Below are 25,473 nucleotides of genomic sequence, written 5' to 3'. Positions count from 1 at the left end.
GCCTCCCTGAATCAGATTCCAGAGGGATACGCCCTTGGAATCTGCATGTTTACCCAGTTGCCAGTATTATTATTGTTTATTATTTACACTTAAGTTTGAGAACTTTCATTTCCTTTACCTTCTGGGATACCTGAGGCAGCAGTGTATCTTCTTCAGCATCCCCTAGGGACTTCCATATAGCTTGAATACTTTAAAGTTTGTGAAGCATGTGTTTATCAGGTGAACCTATTTTCAATAATTGACAGAGAAAATATGAAGGGAAAATTTCTGTTGAGTTAAAGTTTAAAAATGGAAACTCTAAGAGAATAAGGATCTTTTCTTCCCAGTTTCCTGCTATATGCTCTGTGTCTAGTGTAGGGTGGGTGTTTTGATAAATATTTGCAGATTGAACCGAATGCACTCTCAGCATACAGTGATGACCTACATCCTAGTGGCTTGACTGTCCCTGTATTTGAGATACAGTCAAGTTCTAGTCACACCTTTCCTGCTTTTTATATCATACTTTTAGTTTCTATCCAACGTTCCATCTCTTTTGAGTAATTTGGGGGTTATTAATCTTGCCCTCAAGTATGTTATTGTTCCAACATTCATGATTCTGAAGCAGGATGACATTTGTAAGCATTGATAATTATATTAGCTAAAGATCTTTTGACTGTAATCAACAGAAATCAATATGGTCAACTTCAAAATAAAGGTATCCATTAGGAAAATGAGTTAGGTAAGATCTCAGCAACAGAGAGGTTTGTGGACCTTCTTTCTGGGATGTCATCCAACACAAATCATCTTCCAACTTTTTCCCATCTCTGGGCCTTTGCACATGCTGTGCCCTAAACCAGTTTTAAATTCCTGGAGAGAGATTGGAATTGACCCAGCTAAGGTCAGGTGCCTGTTGTTTAGTTTATGTGGCCGCTGTATCAGGGGTACCGTTATGTAACACCTCTCTGGAGAGAAAATCAGCTAGTTTAGGCTAATTTTTGTGCCTTTAAAAAAAAAAAACTTGCATGTGACTATTTGGATTCTGGTTTTCTAAAACCTGTTCTCGTGTTTTAAGTTCTGCTAATAACACAAACCAGGCTGCAGACCTCTAAGAGGTCCATGAGCATACTTCTCTGTATACTACTGTTCTGCTGTGGACGGTGTGTTGTTCTGTAGTTGCTGGGGACTTTCTCTAGACCTGAAGATTTGATTTGGAGACTTTCTTTAGCTGCTTTTAGCTGGAAAATTTGATTTTCAGTCCTGTTTTTGCTTTTAGATTACATTTATTTATAATATCTATCCCTGCCTGCTTACAAGAAATAATTGTTACTGGTAAGTCTCAAATCAAATTTCATGGTAAGAAATGGCACAGATAATATTCAGACCTCTCCATCCAATCTATTCATCCCTGATTAGCTGCCCCATGCAGGCACTGCCCTGGCATGGTACTGGTCCTGCTCTGCAGTGTGAGGGCTCTTAGAGAGAATGACGTTCTTTCCCACTTAATAGCCCTGTCTGCCCCATACCCAGCCTCTCAAGCTCTCTTTTATTCTGTTGTAATCTGCAAGGATTGACAGATGTGTCTCCTCTCCAAAAGCATCATCTTACCTCTGCCCACTCCTTTCTGTACTGAAGTTTCACTGGCCTGCTTTAGAAAGCTATTGGAGACACCCAAAGGTCTATTCCTTCTGCCTGGAATGTGCCTTTCCTACATATTTACAAGGCTGGCTCCCTCTTGATTTTTGGATCTCAGCTCAGCGTAACCTACTCAGAGAGGGAGGCCTTCTCTATCACCCTTTCTGAATGATGTGTGCCTCTTCAGTCCCTCTTATTTATCTCAGTGTTGCAGTGATCACTATCTGGAATCCCTCTTCTTTGTATATGTGTTTATTGTTTGCTTTCCTCCACAGGAATATAAGAGCATGGATTTTGTCTCTAGCCTATCTTAGGTGTTTAGAACTATACCAGGTGGCTGGTATAGTAAGTGCTCATTGAACAAATGAATAAATTAAGGCCAATTAGGAATTTCCAAACAATCTTTGATGCAAAACAGTCCATATGCACAGCAATCCAGACGGGCTCCCCTATCTGGGATATATCAAAGCCACAGAGAACAAAGTTAAGCAATCAGTATCTTTTACATTGCGGGGAGCTGACATCACTGGACTTGCTGAACCTCTGATCCCAGAAGCAAACACGCAATCAAAAAAGGTGCTGGGCATTTGAAGCTGCTTTTATACCTATGCTCTTAGGTCACCTTTCTCATCATCTGTGCCAGCTCTGTGTTTGCAGAGTTCACCAGAGAATTTTACCAGGCTGGGAAGAAGTTAAATGTGGTAGGTGTGATGGAAACTTGGCACAAGGCATACCTCTAACTCAGAGCACTTATTTTTGGTTCTTCCTTTCATAAGACCCCATCATTTCTGTTCTCTGCTCAGTTGACAATACCTACATACACATCAGCCTCATAAGTCTGTATAGGACAGTGTTTTTTCCACTCATCTGTACAAATGCACATGTGCACATGCACATAGACCAGAACTGCATCTCTGAAAAGTGTGGCTTAAGCCACTAAAATGACCTCTAATCTTACAAGGGGGCATTATTTTGGAAAAATCTGAGCTAAAGACAAAGACAAAAGATAAGCTGAGTTTTCTTTAGCAGCCTTGATTTTCTTCCCCCAATAGCTATTCTTGGGTAGTATGCTCAATTATACATAGCTATTTTAATGTATAATTCATTTTCTTCTCACTGACTAGAGCTTTATGTTTTCCTTAGAGCTTCATGTTGATGGATCAACCTGTTGGTGAACTTATTTTAAATAGTTTTAAATGGTCATAAAATACTTCAGAAATCAAACTCTTTGGCCTCTTTGGATAGTCTAAGAAGGACCTTTTGCTGTATTAGCTGCACGATAAATAATGTACAGTAAATAATAAGGCTCCTATATGAGTTTATGTTGTTCTGCACACATCACTTGGAATGCAAAAATAAAATTAGATCTTAACTTGCCAGGTCCTAGTGCTTCTCGGCTTCTTATCCTGTGTTATTTTAGACCTTCTAAGAAGACATGAAGGGGATACTGTTCTAATATGTGTCCTGAGAAAGCTGTTTCTGTCTTTCTGTTCAACACTGGTATGAGGGTTGGTAATATCTCACCTTTTTTGTGTGTGCATGTATGGAGACATTCTCAGGTAGCTAAATTAAATTAAATAAAAAATGGCAATATAATAAGGCACAATGTTAAAAATTGTTTAATATGCATATAAGGTGTATGAAGTTCTTTTCATTATTCTTGCACCTTTGCTATTACTTTTAAATGATCTAAATAAGACAATGAACAAAATATCAGCAATATTCAGGGCAGTCAAGGTTGAGCTTTCCTGTGTCAGGTATCCACCTGTAGCTGCCCCTGCAGCATCTGTTTTTCCTTGGAGACTTCAGCCACAATAATCTCTAGGGAAGTTTCTGCTAAGCTGATGAAATAGGGAAATGAAATGTGAAGAAAGAAAGCTTGTATCTAATTTTCAGAATGCATCAAAATTACTCAGAGCAAATAACATTTTATAACAATAGAATTTTAATATGATCCTCTATTTGTATACATTTTATTATCTTTGAACTACCTTTTTTTCTTTGGGAGAGTAAGTCAGATCCATTACCAAATTTTAATAAACCTTTACATTGTCGAATAATTTAAAGGCAAGTTTGAAATAGGTAATGATTATTTTATACGTTTATCTTGGGCTGAAATTCGTATTTTCTAGTTTCAGGGTATTAGAGAACTATTTCTTAATAAAGGCAATACTAGAAACCCAAAAGTCAGAAAACATAAAAACAGTGAGATTTGAAATGATCCATAATAAGAATCCGAAATACCCAAAGGCAGAAAGTAAATGAAATGCTACTGGAAGGAAGAGAGAAAGGAGAAGGAGGGATGGAGATAGGAGGGGAGCAGGAAAGAGGAAAACAAGGAAGGAAGGAGAGAGGGAGGGAAGGAGGGAGGAAAAAGAGGAAAGAAAGTAAAGGTCAAAAGAAAGAGAAATCTTTTTTAAAAAGACACATTGTACAAATATTGCTGTCTTCCCTTAGCTGCAAGTATATAATGTAATTGAAAGGCAATCAAATAAATGTTAACAGAATTTTAAAATGATGTTCATCATATGATGTGATTTTGCCCTGCAGGCTTCTGGCAAAGCCAGGGCAGTGTCAGATCAGTTAGAGCCCTTTGCTCGACAAAGCTTGGAAGGACCCTGTTGCAGTTAATGGCCAGGCCTCGATCTTCCCACCCAAGGAAGCTGCTGCCTAGTAATAAATCTCTGAAAATGGACCAAGAGCCATTTCCTCTTCTGGAAGTGCCCCTAAACCCACACAAAGTGTCATGTCACCAAATGTTCTGCTTTTGCAACTAGTGTGAACAGTTCTGTTTTGGAATGAGTGAGTTAAATTCTCTGAGTCATATTTTTATGAAGATGTAAGACTTAATTTTATAGAAGGTGCCAGTCTTCTTACAAGCAAGGCTCTGGTTAAATATTTTTAGTTACCATCCCTTCTTGTCCCTGGAGATATCCTACTATCATTGTCAGAAATTTGGGGGATTATTTTTGAAGGAGCTTCATTTTATAGCTCCACATAAGGCAAAGGTGGCAATTGTACATTAAATCAATGCCTTAGCTGTCAGCATGGAGGTGCAGTTTTTTCCTAATCTTACTAACACTCTAGCCAATCACCATGGCTCCTCAGTCCATGCAGCTGCATAATTATACATCAGATCTCCAAAATGAATTAGTTTATTTTTAAAACAGCTAATTGCCTTAGTGGAGTCATGTTTTACCAGAAGCACAAAAGCGCTTTGTTCGTTGCAGGGAAATTTTCTTCTGGAATGACTGTGTTAGACTCTAGGTTCTGCGAATGTCAGTCATAAACAGCAAAATATCGACAGAATTCACTAAGATCACTAATATTCCAGCACACTCCATTGTGATTCCAGAAATATTTACATGTAGTTCTGTGTGATCTTAAAATGAAAATATCCCACTTAGGAATGTTCTCTGGCACAAGAATATGGAATAGAGCCCCTTTACATGTGTGTTTTCTATAGCACAGTTTAGGTCTCGCCTCTTGAAACCCAAACATGTATTTATTTATAAGGCAAACCCTTGCTGATTGTTTCATGCCCATTATGGGTGGTAAGCCAATTCTTTGAAATCAAGAATTTTCTCTATTGTAGTCCCAAACTTAAACTTTAAAATTTTGATTTTGAAAGCTGTTTTATTTAAATAGAAGCAGGTGTTTTTAAATTATGTCACTCTGGAGGGGTAATGTTTTTAGAAAACATTGATTAAAGATTGTCTGCCATACGTAATCCCATGAATGTCTGGTGTCTGTTAGCATCTCCCCACAGGGTAGCATTACCTTGGCAAATTCACATCAGCAATGCCCACGAAGACAAATGGATTCGACCAGAATGTCAAATGAATAATTCCTATATAAAGTATTGCACCAGGGAGCAGCACCCTCATGACCTCTGACCAGCAAATTCTGGGAAACCAGATTATAATTAGAAGGATGATGGAAGAATTTTGACTGAAACCGATGCCTCTTAGTTATATGGTTTGAATGTTTAATAGCATGAGGCTAAAATGACGGGATAGATATACCTCTGTGGAACCCAGATGTGGTAAGACCACCACAGAGAGCCTCAGATCTGGCCCTAAACCCTGTATGACTGTTTCTGACCTGCCCTGCATTCCCCCCAAAAGGCAAATTTAACTTCTCACACTTTAAGGTTTAAAGCATTAAGTGAATATTTTCCACCCCTGTAGAATATAAGAGAAGAACCTAATGAATACCACACAATGAAACTTCATTTAAAAATTCTTATTAAACATCTTGTTTCTTCCCCTAATATTCCTCCCTAATATTAGCAGCCAATAACCTCATCACTTTTTGTGAGTATCTTTCTTTTTTTGTTCTCTGTTCACACAGTGTCTGGAATATATTGTATTGTCCTGAGCAGTTAAGCTATGGCTTCAATTTTATATTCCCATCCTGAAAAGCAAGCCTACAGTTAGCTAAGCCACTCTTTGGTTTTCAAAGTTTTGCTGTTTAACATTGCCGCCTGGAGAGCTCATCTTCCTTGCCAAATCACTTTTCAAAGTAGTCATCTAATAATTCCTAGGAAAACATTCTGCTGCTAAGAAAAATAGGACTTCCTAGTCTTAACTATAAGAATTTACCAGCATTTGGGACTAAAAACCCCTCCCCAGAGCTGAGCTTATGTGGGCCCTGACAACGTTCACCCCTGTGCTCCACCTTTTCTCTGACTCCAAAGAAAACATAACATCCCTTCTAATGGATCTTTCATTTAACAGATTAAAGTAACTAATTATATTACAGTGAACTCTTACTAATCTGAAATATATAATATATTATCTTATTTGAGTTAGCTCCCCAAGAACTTGAATATAAGGGAAATAGTAATACTCTCCAAGTGCTAACTTGGCCCCCGTGAGCTGACAGGTTAACAATGGACAATAGACAGCTAAAAGCTGCCCAGGAAGGCCCAATATTCAATATTAAAATTTCTAAATCAAGACTGGCAGAGGAGGTAATTAGTTTTATATACTTATAAGCAAGAAAACACATATACACATACATATTTATTTCAGGAACCAGAAGACTGTATTTACAAAATATAGTTGAGATGGGGTATTTATTAATGTCAAACTGTATACATGTGGAGAAAATATATTTTTTACTAGTAAAATACATTTTTATAACTTAAGAGCTTTTAGATGATCTCAAAATTTCTTTCTGGTTACACTTCCTAGCAGTCGTGAATCTTTGAAACTTAAACTGATGAGGGGCTTATCACTTGACAGATTACAGAAGTGAAACTTCCAGAATTTAATGTTGTGTTCGTTTTTACTATTTGCCATTATTCTCACATTGTGTGTACACAGACGAAAATTAAGACTTTAGAATAATTATACATTTTCATTGACCTATTAATAATCTGTCACAGAATATCATGTCCTTCTGCCCTTTCTACTAGTAGTATGTTTATTCAGATATTTTAAATAACAGTAGCTATTTTCCAGTAGTTTTTGTTTTATTAACTTAAAATGCGTTTGCCTATCACAACTGTATTGGCATTTAACAATTCTTGCTTTTGACACTAGAAACAAAGATCAGTCAATACTTTAATTGCGTGAGGGCTATCAACAGACGTGACGCTTTCCTTAAAGGAGTTACCATCTTTGGAAAAGAAATTGTACTTTTAAGTGTAATTTATACATTTATGAATTCTGAGCTGCACTCTCAAGATGATGGGCTGCACATTAGCTCTTTCTTTTTATGTTACATTACTTAATCTGGAAATCAACTTTTTTTGCAGGTGCCATAGTAATTTCTCATTGTTGATAGCAGAATTACAATGAGAAAATCTTGAAATGAACACATTTAGTTTAAGTTAAGCAAAAAAGAAATGAGAAAAAAAGTAAACTTAGCCAAGATTCAGTTTAGTATTTTATCCAGAATATTTAGTGGCCTTAGAAAATACAAAGTGTTGCCACTTAGAATGGAAATTTCTTCAGAATATAGCCTTTATTAAATGAAATGTTTGTAACAAATATAAACTTTAGCTATCAACGTGTAAGCGTCCTTATTACTCAATATTCTTACCAGTAATTGCTATTTATAGACTCCATTTTTTACCTGCCTGCCGAATTTGTATTGTATCTCATTGTGGATTTTAATTTTTAATTTTCTGATTATTCATAATCTACAACACATTTCGTACTTAGATTGGACATCAGAGGTTCCTTTTCAGTGGATTCCTCTTTTTATGTTTTGCCTACTTTATTATTGGGTTGTGTGTTTTCTAACTGATTTGTAAATATTATCATTATATTCTGAATACTAATCACTAGTTGAGTAAATGCGCTGTCAATGTTTTCTCTCAATGTGTCATTATTTTTTTCCATTTTAATTGTGTGTTTGCATGACAGTTATATTGTATTGTGTCTTATTTATCAATCTTTTCTTTCATGATTTGTGTTTTTCTATGTCTTATTAAGCAAATGTATTCCTAGTCTGAGGTTTTGAACATACCCTTTTATATTTTTTTCTCCTAGAACTTTTAAGGTTTGCTCTTTGCACACAGATTATTAATCAACTTGGAGTTGATTTTTTTGAGTGTGTGTGTGTGCATGCATGTGTAGCTTAATATAGGGTTCTAATTTCAAAGGATCTAATAGTTTAATAATATAAAGAACCAGTTATGTAGGCACCATTTATTGAAGAGCTCCACTTACTTGTCTATGATGCTAGCTAGCGCTGACATATGCAGTTATTATAAATACGCACCTAATCTTTGTTGGTCTATTCTGTTACCTTACTTATTTGCTTATATTTGAAGCAATAATTTAGTCTCTTTATCATAACTTAGCAGATAAGTCTTGAAGGCTGATAAGGCCACCTCATTTTGATCTCATTCAAAATTTGCATGACTTTTCTTTGGAGTTTTGCTATTTCATATCAATTTTAGAATTAGCTTGTCAAGTTGAGAAGGATATTAATATTAAATATTGACTTTTTTCTATCCTTGGACACAACCTCTCTCACTATTAATTTTCTCTATCTTGTCTTTCATCTATGACTTATTAAATTGAGGGCACTTTATCTAATTTAACCATCACTAAGGGCATTATTAACATTATTATTAATATTATTTTACTATTATGTAATATGCTAATGGTTTACTATATTGCATAATCTTGAGTTGGGTAAGTAGGCCTGTGTACCAACACTCAATTATACTAGATTGCAATTCTTGGAGACATTTTAAGTCTTCTAATTTATTAGTATAAATATTCCTAATATTTATAAAGATATTTCTTTTCTTTTATGAATTCAACTCTGACTTTTTTTAAATTGGAAATTATCTGTTTCTACCCTTTTCTTCTTTCTGTTTTTTTCTTTTGATCTCTTGCCAACCAATTGGTTAGCATTTTGTCTAAAAGTAAATTGACTTTGAGTAAGGGTTTAAGACAGTAATTAATTAGCTACTATTTACTGATTAACTACTTATGCACCAGTGTTTGTGTTAAACATTTCATATGTCATCACAGCAAAACATCTATTAGGGATTTATGATAAAAGCCAATATGTAGATAAAACTGAGAACAATTTGCCCCAGGTCTCAAAGCCAGAATGGCCTGTGGTCAGGATTGAATCTTTGTCTTTGCTTTTCTCCCCGTGCCATCCTGCCTCTAATACATAGCAAAGTGTTGAAATTAAAGTTTAATCAGTGGCATTATGATGAAATATTTCTAAAGCCAGACAGCCTGATCCTGAGACAGGATCAGAACCTTGCCCTGTCCTGTGGCCATGAAGTTCCTGATTTTCTAGATGGTTTCTAGGAAGGCTGGGTGAGTAGGAAAGAGAGAGGTACCTGGGGGTTAGATCTGAAGGAGTCTTTCAGAGGTGGGCTGAACTTACTTACGTATTACTTACAGGGTAATTAAACTCATCTTCTTAACCAAACACTACTGTGAATTACTGGACTCTATGGGACAGTTTTATAAGGGTTATACTTGGTTCTGTTTACTCTGAGTCCAAGAGTTTTTGTCTCCAGTAGTCAAGTTTTGCCCCCAACATCCATTACAAAACCTAGAAAATCTCTTTTTAATTCTAAACAAAGATCATAAAATCCTTTCATGTGCATTACATAAAATAAGCAAAAGTATATAGGACAAATGATGATTCCTGATATGAATCTCCAGTGTATATCTCGCCTTTACCATGTGGAGACAAGTTCAGGCTAGATTTTTTTATCTAGCATGGTCTGAAAGCTGGAGTTTCTCTTCTGGGTAGGTCACGTTATGGCATGAGGATTTTGGTCTGATTGTTACTTTACCACGTCAGGCCCGTTGCTATTATTTGCAGAAAAATGGTTAGTCTCTGTGTCTATAATTGCCTAGAGGTCGCTTTAAGTGCCAACTCTTCACCACAAGCATTTCTAAAAGGGTTTTGTTTTTCTCCAACATGTTCATCAAATGCCTGTTTGCAAGTTGAGTATTCCAGAGGCATGATCACACAGCCAGGGGCCTCTCTAGTTCTGACTGTGTTCTGCATTTTGTCTGTAAAGTTATGGTAATGAAAAAGGTCAGATTCTGTTCTTTCTGGCAAGAGGAAAGGTCTGTATTGAAAGCAGGGACAGAGCCACAGACTCTGATCTTCTGTCATATCACACTGAAAGGGTCCCCCCGGCTGCCACATTTCAGGGATATATTTTTAACTATTTCCCCTCTATATGGATATTGTTTGTATTTCTATCTCGATCTCAGCTCTCTTCCAGCACTAAATACTTAAGATGTTATTCTACTATTCAAATATTAGAAGTTAATGTGACAGAAGGATAAAATAGTATTAGAGGATTAAAAACATGCACAGTGAAGGAATACTTTTCCTTCATAATGTTTTCCTTCAGAATTATGAAGGAATATGATCTTGAGCCTTATTTTATTTATTTTATTTTAATTTTATTTTAATTTTATTTCTGGAGCTGCATGACATATTTTAAAGGTCACAGTATGAGGATTCAAAGGTCATGATTTCTATTCCTGGGCCACAAGATAAAGTGTTATGAAGCCAACGTTAACACCCACGTCTGCTTGGTTCTACAGCTCATGGACTTTCTGTCTGCTCACTTTTGGTCAGGCTCACTTCACTTGAACACCTCAGGCCCTTCTTCCCAGAAGCCTTCAAAAGCACAGATATTTGCCAAAGGAAACAATATTTGTTGTATAAATATAAGAAGGTCTTAAAATTAGAAACAAAATAAAGGCCAATGTATTTTTTAAGGTATTGATCAGAAGTTTTGCTTTTGCTGCTGCTTCAGTTTCCCCAGTAAGAAAATTAGTCAAAGAAAAAAGCACTCAATTATGTATTTGATATGTTCTACAAAGAAAGATGAAAGAAAGGGGAAAGAGTGCAGATGCTAATGAGTAGGAAATATGTGCTTAGGTTTGAGGTAAGAAAAAAACTGACTTCTAATTTCTAGGTAAGAAAACAAAGGCATCAAAGGGTGGTGTGTGACTGAATGTCTCAATGAGCAGACCACGATTCCTGAAATGAGGGAGAGATCATTTTATGCAACTAGAAAGGACATTTTAAAAACCATCGATATACAATTGGGTTAGGGTGCTTTGAAGAACCTAATGGAAAATGAGGCAAGTTTAAAAAAAATAGGAAGATAAATCCAAAAATGGAGATCTGTTTGATAGTGAATGTGTTTTGACTTATGAAATGTGTCAGCAGACATCATTGTCAAGATCATAGGTAAATCCTGGGAAGAGTGGACTTGGAAGGAAGAGTGGCCATGTTACCTAATGTGTCTTCTTATTCCATTCCCCCTCATGTGAAGAAGCTTTATCCTAGAAAATCAGAATTGCTCCTGGATACACATAGCAGCTTCTAGGGGAATTTTTTTTTCTGGAGATAAAATTAAAAATTTGTGCAAATCAAATTATTTCTGTCTTTTCTGTCAAATTGTCTAATGAATTGCTACAATGGCAATTCTGTTAAAAGTTCAAAGTTAATAGATTTTATTATAAAAAAGCTGTTATCATGACTGCCTATACATTATACTCCAGTACACAGATTCAAATTTTTTAGTATCACCTTAATCTTGTTCTCCTGAGCTGATCTGATATACATTTAGATGTCTGAAAGCCAGTATACTCTACTATTTAATGATTCAAACATTCTTGAGATGTCATGATAATCCATGATTCATTTGCAAATAGCAAAAAGACTATTTTAGGTCAGCCCTAGACTTGATATTGAAAATATGGCTCTAGGTGTTATACCATGAAACACAGAAGTAGCCACCTTAGCTGTTTTGCTAATTACCAGCCCTGGGTAACTGGGGCTTAGGTCTTGAGAGTAATTATGGGACCTCATTTCTCATCCCCTAAATTGGTTTAAGTTTTTATTTTTTCATGCAGTGTTCTATATGGTTGATCTTGTTTTAAGTTGAAACGTAATACCTGAGGGTTTTAAATGTTATTTCCTACTAATATTTTCTCCCTAGCTTTATAAAGAGGAGACACTAAACTGTGTTTGAGAATTCTCTCCCATTTCGTGCTGAAAACATTAATTGCTCTTAGACTTTAGTTTTCTTAACTAGGCTGTGTTCCATCAACTCACTACTTAGTCATAATTTAAATAGTCAAAAAATAATTAATTTTAATCAAAATAAGGTCTTGACTTTAAAATACGTGAATTTGGCTTCCAAATGTTTCCCTCTACTTATAGGAAGTACTTTTGAAAATTCCCTTCAGATGCAGCCAAAATAAGAAGATAACAGTCCCAACTTCATTACAAAAAAACAGGTTGTTATTGCTTCAGATGAAATTACTAATGTTAGTTTATTGATTTTTAAATAGACAGTCCCTGCCATCTGGAATGAAAACATTAGCTGAGGGGAATGCATTGTGGATTGAAGATATCCCTAGGTTTCAATTAAATGACAAGCACAGATGTAATTAGGTGTACCCAGTGAAGGTCCTGTGTGTCATGTGAGTGCTGTTATTAATCTCTGTTCCTCATACTGAAGTATCCAACTTGACCTTACAAAGTAAACATAGAAAATAGCTTAGTGTATACTAGTCACCTTCTTGTTCATTATTTCCATTTCGCATTTTGCAGTTAGGAATCAGTGAGTCGTTGAAAGCACATGGTTTATTTATCAGCCTGGAGAGTGATATTAACATGATGAGAATTTCCATTCTAATTTTTCTTATCTAACTTATATATGCTCATTTTTTCCCTTTAGGAAACAGCAGAAACTAATGATCTTTATATTCTGTTTACAGAGTTACAGTTGATCTTGAGATATAGGAATTATCTTACTTCAGAATATAGAAATCTAAGTAGGCCCTCAGCTATTCACTTCTTGATATATATTAATAATGTGCTATAATTATAATAACTACAGTGTACTGAGTAACTTTTATGTCCTTGCCATAATGGTAGGAATTTTATATTCACTATTTCTAAATATTAAAGCAACATTGCAAAGCAGATGTTAATAATCCCATTTTGAAGATGAGGGAATTGTGACTTACAAACTTCAAGTGACTTATCTAAGCTATACAATTCATAACTGGCTAATAAGTGAAAGAGACAGAATTCAAGCCTAATTCTGTCTGAGTCCAGAGCTGCTTCTCCACCCAGTAAGTCACGTTATTTAGAATGTTACGTAGTTGCCCTTCCTATAAAAGAGATTCCATGGTTCTCATGAATCAAATATAAATTTCTATCTGAAGCTGAAGTTTCCACAGTTTTCAGAATGTATCTCTGTTTCATTTAGAAAATACAGGCACATAAAGCCCCTTCTTCAAAAGGCCTAGACCATGTAGGATCTCTTTAAAACTGAAAAGGAACTCTTCAAGTCAATGAGAATGTAAAGTGGAACGTTTTTTGATTAGAGCTTTGATGTTTTTAGAAGAGTCATGTCACTGCATCCTGTGGAGTAACTGCAGCAGGAGCCAGGCTGGCCGCTAGACACAGCCAAGGAGAGCCTTCAGAGTATGGGAAGAATTGCTAAAGTTTCCAAAATTTTATTCCACATATATCCATGTAATCAACACATATAAAGTGCTTATTGTTCGGCTGGACAGTTTGCAAAGGCACGGAAGAATGATTTGTGTGGGTAGAACCAAGAAATTGTATTGGGTAGTACCAAGGAATTGTGTATGTTCCTGACATTTCAAAAGGAAAATAAAGGATTAAGTTCCTAAGTCAGACTGTGGTCAGAACATGAATGGCGTTGAAGGCCATGGTTCTCTGTTCTTGAAACTGAAATAAGAGTCTTGAAATAGGGAAGATTCCATACCCATGGTATGTCTGATGAACTCAGTGATATGACCAATTTTAAATGTTTGTACTTTAATTATATGCCATTGCTGTAACATTTTTGATCAGTCAAAAATAAGTATGTTTTGGGTGCTTGCTATTTCTTAAATTTGGTAGTTGACACCCAACAAGGTCAAATTATGAAGTCTGAATTTATTTGCAACATTAAAAAAAAGCTGTTGTTATTTTCAGAAGTTAAGCATCCTGGCATTCTCTTGATTTAACTTAGGGATAGGTAATAGTTTGGTATTGTAAGTATCAACTTGACCTTTGTAGCAAGAAATGTTTCTTGGTTGAATTTCTGATGTCTGCTATACTTTTATTGGCGTGTGGAAATTATTCTTATTACAGCTCTCAAATGTAGTATCAATCCATATGCTAAATATGACTATTAATTTTTGGTGATCAGAATCCCATTTATTTCCAAATGATAAATATTAAAGGTGCAGCTACACAAGAAGGAAACATACTCTGTGGAATAATGTAAAATTAAAAATTTGAGGCATACTAAGTAGCAAAGATCAGAATGCTAATTTTACTTAACTGGAATGCTCCCAGAATTTTTATTTTCATAGCCCTGTAGCCAAAAATAGCATTTTTAACTTTAAACTAAGATTTTTGCTAAGAGTTTCTGGTCTTATAAATACCCTGTATGTACATAGTTTGGCAAACCCCGTATTGGTGAGTCAAGGTTGGTTTGTATTTTAAGGTAGATGCTATTAAAAAGAGAAGATGGTGCTTCATTATCAGTGTGAAACATTACATGCCATTTAAAGCAAAGACAAAGATTTCTGGTTGATGTGTACTGATATTTACATTCAGGCATATTAGTATATACACTAATGCAAAATTTGTGAAATATTAGTTTTAGAGTCCCAGATATACTGTATATACAAAGCACAAAAATATTGTGTTATAAGTTTCTCAAGTGACTTTTGCAGGGAAAGTTGAGTCTGACACTACAATATATTTCAAAATTTTGAGTCAAAATTGTATCATCAATGAAATTCGCCAATTAAAATTAGAGCATGTGAATACTAGCCAATGCAGTTGATAACCACTCTTTTAGAAGCTCTGCCATCACTGTAGTTACTAGATCCATTATTATAAAATGGAGCTACACTTGCATTTTTATATTAATTTCTTAGTGCCAATATCTTTGATACTTCACAAGAAAAGTATTTGAATACTTTGTTCACTCAGATTGTCCTACAAGATGATGATCACATTAAGGAATCTATGTAAGATTATTTCTGCTACAGTCCGATGTCTGACCTTTTCACTGGTTATTCTATCCTATGAAACAGCAACAAGGCAAGGAAAAGAAATGAAAAAAAAAAAAAAGAAAGTGCAATTGAGTTGCACTTGATTCTGACAAAAGATTCTTTTTTCAGATGTGCACTTAGCTTTTAAAAAATGTGATTTATATTGATTTGAAAATAACTGTTGAGATTTTAACAAGTAAATGGTAAAATGAGTAACAGTGAAATATTAGATGTTGAACATTATGTTAATGACTTGGACCAGATCATTAGTCACTTAATAGGATACTCTGGAGAAGGAATCACTTATTTATAGCCAAATGTTTATCTAGTGACATACTATGGCGTTATACTAAGCTCTGGTGATATAACAAGAAGTAAAATTATTTTAATTGGCTGAATAAAGCTTCTATAATTATGGGAAAGGAACTCAATGTTTTATCAAATACATGATTCTCTTTAGAATTTATATAGTTCCTTAGAGAAATAGATGAGTAACAGTTTTCAAGTATTTTAATAATTATGAATTGGAAGTCCATAGGATATGTTTATTATTAGACATTCTAATAAAAATAGCTACCATTTATTGAATGCCTATTTGCCAGGTATGGTATGATTCTCTGTAATCCTTATAATAACCTTGAAAGGTTTATTAATTTTTCAATCCTTGGTTATAAATTAAAATTCAAGGACTATTGAAATAAAATCTAGAGTTATAGGTTCTTATCAAACTGTATAGTAATTGCCTTAAACTGTCTTTCCTTTAAAACTAAAAATTCCATCAAAGTAGAGGCTGTGTCATTCTTGCATGCATTTATCCTCAGGACTTGCAATGGTGGTTGTAAAATAGTAAATGTTCAATATATGAGTGACTAACTTTCATAGAAAAAACAATCTTCCCCTGATTCTATTAAAAGGCCGTTAAGTTTTACTTGTCCCTGTAATTACAGGGCTATGCATGATCATGTTGCTTTCTTCTCCTGGTCTGGCTGTTCTGAGTTCTGCATAAAGGAGCTCATGTGCAACTGGCAAATACTCAGAAAAACTGAACCTAGAACAATGCGGCTTAGTGGAGAAAAGCAGTGCACGCCTTAATTGTATAATGATGGTCTCATCTGCACAGTAGACAATCTTTTTCAGGATGATCCTCTTCAGTCTTTCATACCTCAAATGTTAATGGTCTTCTTCAGGCTGTTACTACTAGTTTAATAATTATCATTTTGAAAAACTGTTCTCTAATAATAATACCTAATATGAAATTGGACCCCCGAAAATAATCTATTTATATCTCTAGCCATCTAATCATTGCTTTGGACAGGATAATCTTATCTACTGGTTCTCAAACTTTATTGTGCATCAGAATCACTTGGAGGGCTTGTAAAATACAGATTCCCCCCAGAGTTCATTTAGTGGCTCTGGCCCAATACATTGCATTTCTAACAAGTGCCCAGGTGATCCTGATGCTCTGTAATCCCCTAAAAGTGGAATAAATCCTGGATCAACACATCCAATTTGAAGGGAAGAGTTAGGGAAGAAATTATTTTCCATCAAAGCAAGGCCAATAATTCTAGAGTTTTTGTTGATGTTGTTGTTTAGTTTTCATATGAAAGTTTCCCTGCAATTTCATTGCTGATGTGTTTTCTCATACCTTTTGGGTCCAGTCAAGATTCCTCATCTGAAGACTGTTTGGTAACCAATTAAGTTGTTATAGGACAGAAGAATCACTCGTAAATTGAGTATCCACTGTTTAATAAGAATTGATGATATTTCTCCAAGAGAGAGAAAATTGAGATGAATAAGCTACTTAGTTCAAAATAAAAATTAGTACACTGTCCTTTCCCTCTCTTTCCTGTTACTGGTGTGGGGGGGGTGGTCTAGGGAGTCAAGTCTGTTGCCTGCAGGCAATGTATATAACTTCATTGCTGTGACAATAGTGTGAGAAGTGTGAGGACAGAAGAAGCAGCAACATGAGTAAGAGAGTGAATGGAGGCCTTATAGCCCTTGGGGAGTAACCTGTAGCTTTTCTGTAAAGCACAATTTAGTACTTCAGGCAAACAAGTTTTAAATCTTATTCTGTCTCTAGATTCTAGAACCATTGTATTTGGTACTGCATGAAAGATCTGTGCTTGATTACAGATGAACAGAGGATGAATTATTATCATTGAATAAATCAGGTTATACTTTCTTCTTTGCTTTTTTCCAGGTGAGTCTTCAGACATCTAGATGACTGAAGATATTTATGGAAATATTTTGATGCCATATAGATTTTTTTTAATCTATAATTTAAATTTTTAGTTAAAATTGAATCTAAATGTTTAATTAAAAAAAATTTGTTTTGCCTATATGCCCATAAAAAGAATCGGAATTATCATAATTACTTTTGAATGACATTTTGCATTAGGATTCAGTTCCCATGCTGATTTTCTATTAAACTGGGAACCTGGCTTTTTTTCCTATTCTTTTTCACTTATTATTTAAATAAATGTAAAATGTAATATTCAGATCAATTTTCAAAATGTTTAGTAAATTGAATTAAAATTGATTACACTGACATTTTAAAAACTATCCATCTATTCTAGCCTGGCATTCATATTAGCTTGTTACAGTTCTTGTAACATAAAATTTAATATATTTTTCCCTAGTCAGTAAAATTGGTTTTATAAATACCCAGAAAGAATCTAGTCACATTTTTTTACCGACATCGTTGCAATGATGTGAGAAGAATTACCTCAACATTCTTAATATTTAAGTTCTTGGATAACAGAACTATGGTGATCAGTATACTTGGTGGAGGTTTTAATGATGCTATTTTTAGCTCCCAGAAACAAGTGTTATCTATTTTATGTGTCCAATGTCTTTTTACTCTAAACTAAGTTTTCATTATCAAAAGTTGAAAGACAAGACCGCTAATGACAATAAAAATGCTGGAAGAATGCAGGGATGAAATATAAATAAACCTCAAGTTAAATAACTTGGTCAACATGAAGAAGACAGATTATTTATACTATTTTATATGGAATACCCTGTCCTGGAACCTCTGAGAAATGGATTGTTACTAACTCGCTCTATTGGAGTTTTATTTTATTTTATTTTTCATAATTATAAAAGCTTGGAGAATACTTTTATAAATTGTAGTTTGAGGGTATAATTTACATGTAAAACAACAAAAGATATATATTATGTCAATACAGATGGTCCCCAAGTTTGATGGTTCTGTTGCTGAACCAGGTTCATCCTGCCCTGTACACACAATGAGCCAAAATGCTGAAACACCGGAGGTTTGCAGCAAATAGATAGCTTACTCAAAAGGTGACCGACCTCATGAGGAGGTGGGAGAACAAACCCCAGATCCACCTCCCTGAAGGCAAAGGGCTAGGAATATTGATGGGGTAAGGAATAAAGAAGCAGGGTGGTCTGAGGCTTGGGAAGCGTGGGGAGAGTGGGGAGCATGGAAGGTGATTGGGAAAAGGTGTGGTAACTGTCAATTCGCACAGGTGTAACTAAGCTACAGGTTTCTGCATGTTCAAAAGGTCGCCTAGCCGGCACCCGGCATGCCTGTTTAAGGGTCCGTGATCCTATCCAGTTTTAACCAGCTCACTCTGACCACACACAGCTGACTCCAAGTTCCTAGAAAACTACTCAGGCAAACATCTTATTGTTTAGGCTGTGAGCCCTTGGAGGACATGCAAATCTTAAAACAATCTTGATCAGTGAAGGCAGGTGAAATGGATTTGACTGACCATTATGTACAGTTTCAGTTCCATCTACGGTTTTTGACTTTACTGTTGTGCAAAAATGGTAATGCATTCAGAAGAAACCTTACTTTGAATTTTGATCTTTTCCCATACTAGTGATACGCCTTTTGATATTCCCTGAAGACGCCGGGCAGCAGTAAGGAGCATAGCTCCTAGTCAACCTCAGTCATCACACAACCATTCGGTACCTGCACAACCATTCTGTTTTTCACTTTCAGCACAGGATTCAATCGAGTACATGAGATGTTCAATATTTGATTATAAAATAGGCTTTGTGTTAGATGCTTTTGTCTAACTGTAGGCTTATGTAAGGGTTCTGAGCATGTTTAAAGTAGGCTAGGCTAAGCTACAATGTTTGGTAGGTTAAGTGTATTAAATGCATTTTGACTTAATGATATTGCCATTTTGGGCTTTATCAGGAAGTCACCCCCATCTTGGGTCAAGGAAGATCTGTACTAGGATTTTTGTTGTCTCTCTCATGTGTTTACCACTAGTTTTGTATATTCTGTTTCAAACCACTCTGAGACAATAAACAGTGCTTCTATTTTTCATCAGTAGGTAATATTAAAGCTTATTCTGAATATCTCAGATAATTATTTGCATTCTAAGGGAGAAGATGGTGGATTTGAGAACATGAATGCTGGACCTACTTGGTTAGACTACCTGTTAGAGACGAAACAAATCTCTTTAGCCATAACTCCATCAGAGAGTACTTTTGCATCCTTTTTAACTCTCAGAAATTCTCTTTACTTTCTTTATGTGTAAAAGAGAAAGAACATTTGTGCTACGTAAGTGGATTTCAGTTATTTTTTCTTTCCAGCTTTATTGAGATATAATTGACATACAGCACTACCTAAGTTTAAGGGGTATGGTATAATGACTTACATACATCATGAAATGATTACAGTAAGTTTAGTGAGCATTCATCATCTTATATAGACACAAAATAAAAGAAAAAGCAAAAAAAATTTTCCTTGTGATGAGAACTCTTAGGATTTACTCTCTTAACTTTCATATATAATATAGAGCACTGTTAATTATATGTATTATGTTGTACATTACATCCCTAGTATCTTATATGTTATAATATATATATTATAACTGGAAACATACCTTTGACCACCTTCATCCATTTCTTTTCCCTACCCCTCACCTCTGGTAATGACAAATCTGTTCTTTTTTTTTTTAATGAGTTTGTTTTTGAGGTATAATTAACCTATAATACTATGTTAGTTCCTGGTGCACAGCATCATGATTTGCTATCCATATATAACAAAATTATTTCAAGTCTAGTACTAGACTTAGCATCACTGTAATCATCCACCATACTTTTTCTTGATTTTTGCATTATATGAGTAGTCATTGTTCAAAAGAAATCTTACATACTCAAATGTAAACAGATAAAAGTAAGTCTGTCCTGGTTGGGGGAAGAACCTCTTCCGGAGAACACTGTGAGTTAACCTCGCAGGTGCCTTGGCATCCTGGGGGACAGAGAGTTTGGACACCATTGTAGGCAATCTCTAAATTTCTTCCTAGGTCTAAAATGCTACGGTTGGTTACATAATCCCTGAAGTGAATTGCCAGATCCACAGGATTTCCACCCCTTGAATTTTATACACCAGTTTCTTAATTGAGTGAAAGTTTACTTGTAATATCAGATGGAATTAAAACAGTTTTTCCACTGAAAGGAATATAAGGTTTTTCTTGTTTAGCTTAAGTCAAATGTAGTTTGTAACAACTTTAAAAAATTTGTAATTTTTTTTGGTCCAAAGATAATTGCTTAATAAGTAGGAGTTAATCTATGAAAGAAGGAAAATTCAGAGCCATTTTCTACTAATGCCTTTGGAATTACATTTTTCTTGCCGATCTACTTTAAAAAAGGGAGAAGAGCTACTATGACCAGTGGATTTTCACTTTAGGGTTTGCCCTTGGGAGTGGCTAGATGCTAGTAACTCAATTTGTGATGCAGAATTTATTTCTAATATAGAAATGATGTTCTAAGTGTACACCAGAGGCTACAGGATTTTTAGTGCAATATACTATAGCTCATTTATAGGTGAATTCCACAATGTGTCTTATTCTGGGAATTCCTCAACTATTATAAATGTGATTTCTATAGGAAAGTGAGGTTTGTATTTCAAGCAACCAATGCAGAGATGAATGCAGGGTGTTCCAAGTTGGGGACTGACCATATTTACTTATTGATCCACAGGTGCATGTATTCAGTAATTGTGCATCCATCCATAAGAAAGTACCGACACTTTCTTTTTCCCTTTTGCAGGAAAAATTGAATTTAGCCTGAGAGGTAGAAACAGAGGGAACATTTTTAGGATTAAGCTGTATGTGTATGTGTATATGTATATGTGTGTGTGTGTGTGTGTGTGTATTTAATTTAGATATAATAGAGACTGAATGTAATAAAATTGATAGGTGATACTAAGTTAGCATTAACATTTGTGAAATGGACAATTGCCTTGCATAAAGACCTAGTGAAAAATCAAGCCAGTCTTCCATAAACATTTTATTCTAGGGTGTGCTTGTTTTCCGAAACTACCTCTACTAAATCTCCTGTCAGTCTTGAAACTAGAAGGCAGAAAAGCTTCTAGTGCTACAGCCAACTGCAGTGTAGCCAGAGAAACAGGCAACAAAAATAGAACACCAGGATTGCTGTGCGTGGGTGAGGCAGAAACCACATTATGAGCAAAAGCTTCCAGTATTATTTTAGAACCAATACAGAGCTCTGCACTTCTCTCCTTGCTCTTCCAAAAACACATAGTACAAAAATAAAATGAAATTAAATGTATGTGCATTTGCCCTCTTAGAATTATGATTCTTAATTTTTTTTTCCCTTCCTTTCTTTGGAAGCAAATCGCCAGTCTGGAAACAGTGTGTAAAGCAAGCTTGGAGGGAGGAAAGAGTTAATTGCTTTTAAGGCCCTGCAATAGAGAATTATGGTTTGAAAGATAGAGGCTGGACAGCTGGGTTTGCTGGGGTATTTTTAAATGCATTAATGCAGGCTCCAATCACTCGGCCATGCTTGACCTATTTTTGGCTCAGGCCGACCATTGTTCTATTTCTGTGCCTGTGGGCCATGCTGTTGTTGATTCATATGCAAATGGATTATCACTAGCTTTAGCCAACTTGAGCTGAGAGAGACCAGAGAGGGGGAAGAGACACACACAGATAGGAGAAGGGCACCGGCTGAAGCCACTTGCAGGACTGACGGTTCTTGCAACGAAACTCTAGCAGCCTGAGGAACTATAAGCCAGGTTTAATTAGTTTCTTTTTCTCGTGGGTAGAGTTAATATTTTTCTACTTATTCTGACAAAGCCATAACCCTGAAGCACATTCCTATTGCCCACCTGCTTTTAGTTTCCGGGATAGCCTAAACTCCAGAGAGCTATAGCATCCACTTGCCCCTTTCTGCTTTGTACACAGGTTGGTAACAGAGGACAAGGGTCCAGGTCTTTTGAAAAGTGTGTGTCCATCTTAACAGAAAGGAAATCATTGTCGAAGTTGATCCTCTGCTGCTTTTCCTCGGGGAGGAGGGAGGACCGGCCAGGGTAGCTCCTGGGGCCCGTGCACGGAGCAGTGATGAATCTTTCATGGAGCTGAAGTAAGTGATTGGAATATGCTGCAGACAATTTACGAGACTGACTCGTGTTTTTCTTCAGATGGGGTGGCGGGACGCGAGCAGCTCTTGGCTCAGCAGAGAATGCACAGTATGATCAGCTCAGGTAAGATCCTTTTTCATAACTGAAACATTTTCCGTGTGAAAGGGAGCTGACTTGGGAAATGGAGCTAAGAAAAGCACCTCGCTGAAGGGTTTGCTGCTTTTTGGTGTTGATGTTGCTATTTTCTTGGTGCGTCTGTAGGGTTTAACTTAGATCCCTTCCATTACTGTCTCTGCATATTCAGTCTGCCCAGGGACAGGCTGCTTCTGAATGAAATCGCAAAGCTTCTGATGAAGGTTGGGACTGAGATAAGTAAAATGTAGTTGGGGGTGTTTTGCCTTACTCTGCAGCTAGGAAAAGGAGATCTCTACTGATTGTAAGCGTATTCTGATGGGACTTTAAAAATCAGGTAAGTTCATATCGGGGCTCCAGTTTAAATTGCAGCCTCCTCTAGCCTGATGATTTTTTATTTACAGTGTGCATACAGAAGCACGTCTATTTATAGACCTACCTTCTGAAATGTGTTTGCTGCAGGAGTTGTGAAGGTAGTTTTATGTGGCTTTTTCTCATCAGCCCAAAATGAAACTACTTAGGATGAGATAAAATTATTATTAGCAGACGGTTATTTTCGTTTTCTTCAAAACATTTGGGGAGTCTAGCTTTGTCAGGCAGATGCGATGGTGTAACACACACATAAAGGTGTTATGTGCAGGTGCAATGTTTTAAAGAATAACAGAAACAGATTCCCATTTCTAATTTCTCCGTGTCTGTGCTTGTGCTGATGGGAGATGAAGCTTGTCAGCTTTATCAATTTCTGTTTGTTCCAAGAGCAGACTCTAGGCAATAGCACTTACTTGTAGTTGTTGTTTTTCATATTTATTCCCTACAGCTAGCTCATAAAGCTTGGGGGACTTTTTCTTTTGGTTCTCCTGCATGTTTTGATCTAAACTGGCTTCAAGTTCTCCCTCACATCTTCTGCGTTCCTCTGTGAGCTTAATCATAAGTATAGATCACCTAGATTTCCATGATAAGATTGTAACATAAAGCAGCATTTACTTAGTAGAGCTAGATGGGAAGGAAATATTCCACAGGTTGGCAAGATGTCTGTTTTGGATTGAACACCTTCTCATCTCTGCATCTATGTTTGAAGCAAGTTTTCTTTAAACCTTGGTTATGATGATTAAGATCCTTCTGTTGAACCAGTTTTTTCACAAAATCAGAATAAAATGTCAATTTTGTACAATTTGGTGTGTTTATACTTAAGTGACAGAAATTATATTATTTAGTAGTGTCTGCTTATCTAAAGCAAAAGTACCAGAATTTCAGTACAGTTTGTTATCTTTGTGTCTATAAAGTTGACAAAAGCTTGGGGAGGGGTCAGCTGGTGCGTCTCTGATAGAACTGGTCATTTAATTTAGCATTTTAGTTTTTAAATATCGATCAACTATTGAAATTACTATTTTAGAGATCTTTTTGGTACTGCACTTTATACTTTTAGTCCTTATCTCTGTTAACAAGTTTAATGTTTCTTTCACATGGTGGAAACAAAGCTGTGCCTTTCAAGCAGTGACAGTGCTGGCACTGAATCTTGCTACAGGTGTTTGCAAGCTTCACTGTTTTTCAGTGTCTTTGATAATCATGTAAATTCACCCCGATTTCAGTTGACAGTCATTTTCTGACATTTAATGATTTTTATACAAATCAACAATATTTTCAAGCAAGGAAGCACTTGAGACTGTCTGTGTTGTTGTCAGTTTTACAGGAAGCAACATTTAAGCACCAGCTATTAAATGAAAAGTGATGTCAATTGACATCAACTCCCAAACCTGTCTGGTATAAAAATAAGGAAACTCCAAGTTCTATTTATTTTTAAAATTTGAAACTTAAAAACATTTGCATTCTTCCTGCCATGTCCTGTAACATTTTATTTTGTTTAATGTAATGCACCGTTAAGTTTAATTCCCCTAGTCTTATGTACTTGAGGCAGTGGCTCTCAAAGGTGGATTCATCAGAAGTATTTTGCAACCTACTGATTCCTGGGGTCCACACCTAGTGTTTCTGATATAAATGGTATGAGAAACTGCCTAGGTATGGGGATTTTTAAAATCCTGAACAGTTCTAATATGCAGCAAATTTCGGGTATGTAGGTATAGGGGGAATTGAAAGGGACGCTGGTGACCCATGTCAGTAGGGTTTGTCCTTAAAGTTAATTGCTAAATTAGGGCTATGTTTGTCTATATTTAGCTACAAATGTTGTTCAACTCCCTTTTGGACCAGTGGCATGGATGTGATTGATAGGCTTAGAGATGGATGGAGTCTTTTCTGAAAGAGAAAAGGATAAATGGTAGCAGTGCAGGGTGGTGGAGGGAGCACTGTTCTAGGAGTCAAAAGCTCTGTGTTCACGCAAGAGCTCTGCTGCTAGACAATTGTGTACCTGGTTTACTCATCTGTAAACTGGAGAATAATGAAGAATAATGATGCGTACCTTTTGGCATTCTTGTGAGGTTCAAAGGTAACATGTCATTAAAGTGTGTACTCACTATTATTATTACTACTTTTAGTGAAAGAACCTGGGTTCCTGGCTCTCCAATACCATGGTCAATCTCACCGTATAAGCCAGATGAGCTAGATTGTATGTCACATGGGGGAATGATTTTTAATTTTGATAATAGGTTTTCTTTAGTTATCTTATAAATGAGCTTTTTGGGTTTTTTGTTTGTTTGTTTTTTGTTTTTTGTTTTTTTGTTTTCCTGATCTGATAAGAATTAAATTCTTTCCTTGGGCAAATTGTGACTTTAAATCAAAGTGGTTAGTGTGTGTGTGTGTGTTCTGTGAAATGTCTCATTACATAATAATCAAAGGCAAAGAAGTTGCAGAATA

At 35.8% G+C, this 25,473-nt stretch overlaps 1 protein-coding gene across 8 annotated transcripts in view; it reads left to right on the top strand.

The window, feature by feature from the left end:
• The window catches only part of HDAC9 (histone deacetylase 9), a 638,632-nt gene that overhangs the window by 156,585 nt on the left and 456,574 nt on the right, over positions 1–25,473 (top strand). For 5 of the 8 annotated variants that reach the window (XM_015245630.3, XM_031674178.2, XM_031674170.2 and 2 more), the window contains exons 1-2: positions 22,084–22,188; positions 22,594–22,656. In XM_015245630.3, the coding sequence (XP_015101116.3) occupies positions 22,635–22,656 (22 nt within the window). In that variant the 5' untranslated portion in view covers positions 22,084–22,188; positions 22,594–22,634. Of the gene's footprint in view, positions 1–22,025; positions 22,189–22,593; positions 22,657–25,473 lie in introns of those variants that run through there. The other 3 variants (XM_072964902.1, XM_072964900.1, XM_006211721.4) reach the window with 2 other exon arrangements.

The sequence above is a fragment of the Vicugna pacos genome, chromosome 7, assembly GCF_048564905.1.
Source record: "Vicugna pacos chromosome 7, VicPac4, whole genome shotgun sequence".
Classification (NCBI taxonomy): domain Eukaryota; kingdom Metazoa; phylum Chordata; class Mammalia; order Artiodactyla; family Camelidae; genus Vicugna; species Vicugna pacos.
The sequence above is the reverse complement of the archived record's forward strand: the minus strand, read 5'-3'. Positions and strand labels throughout refer to the sequence as shown.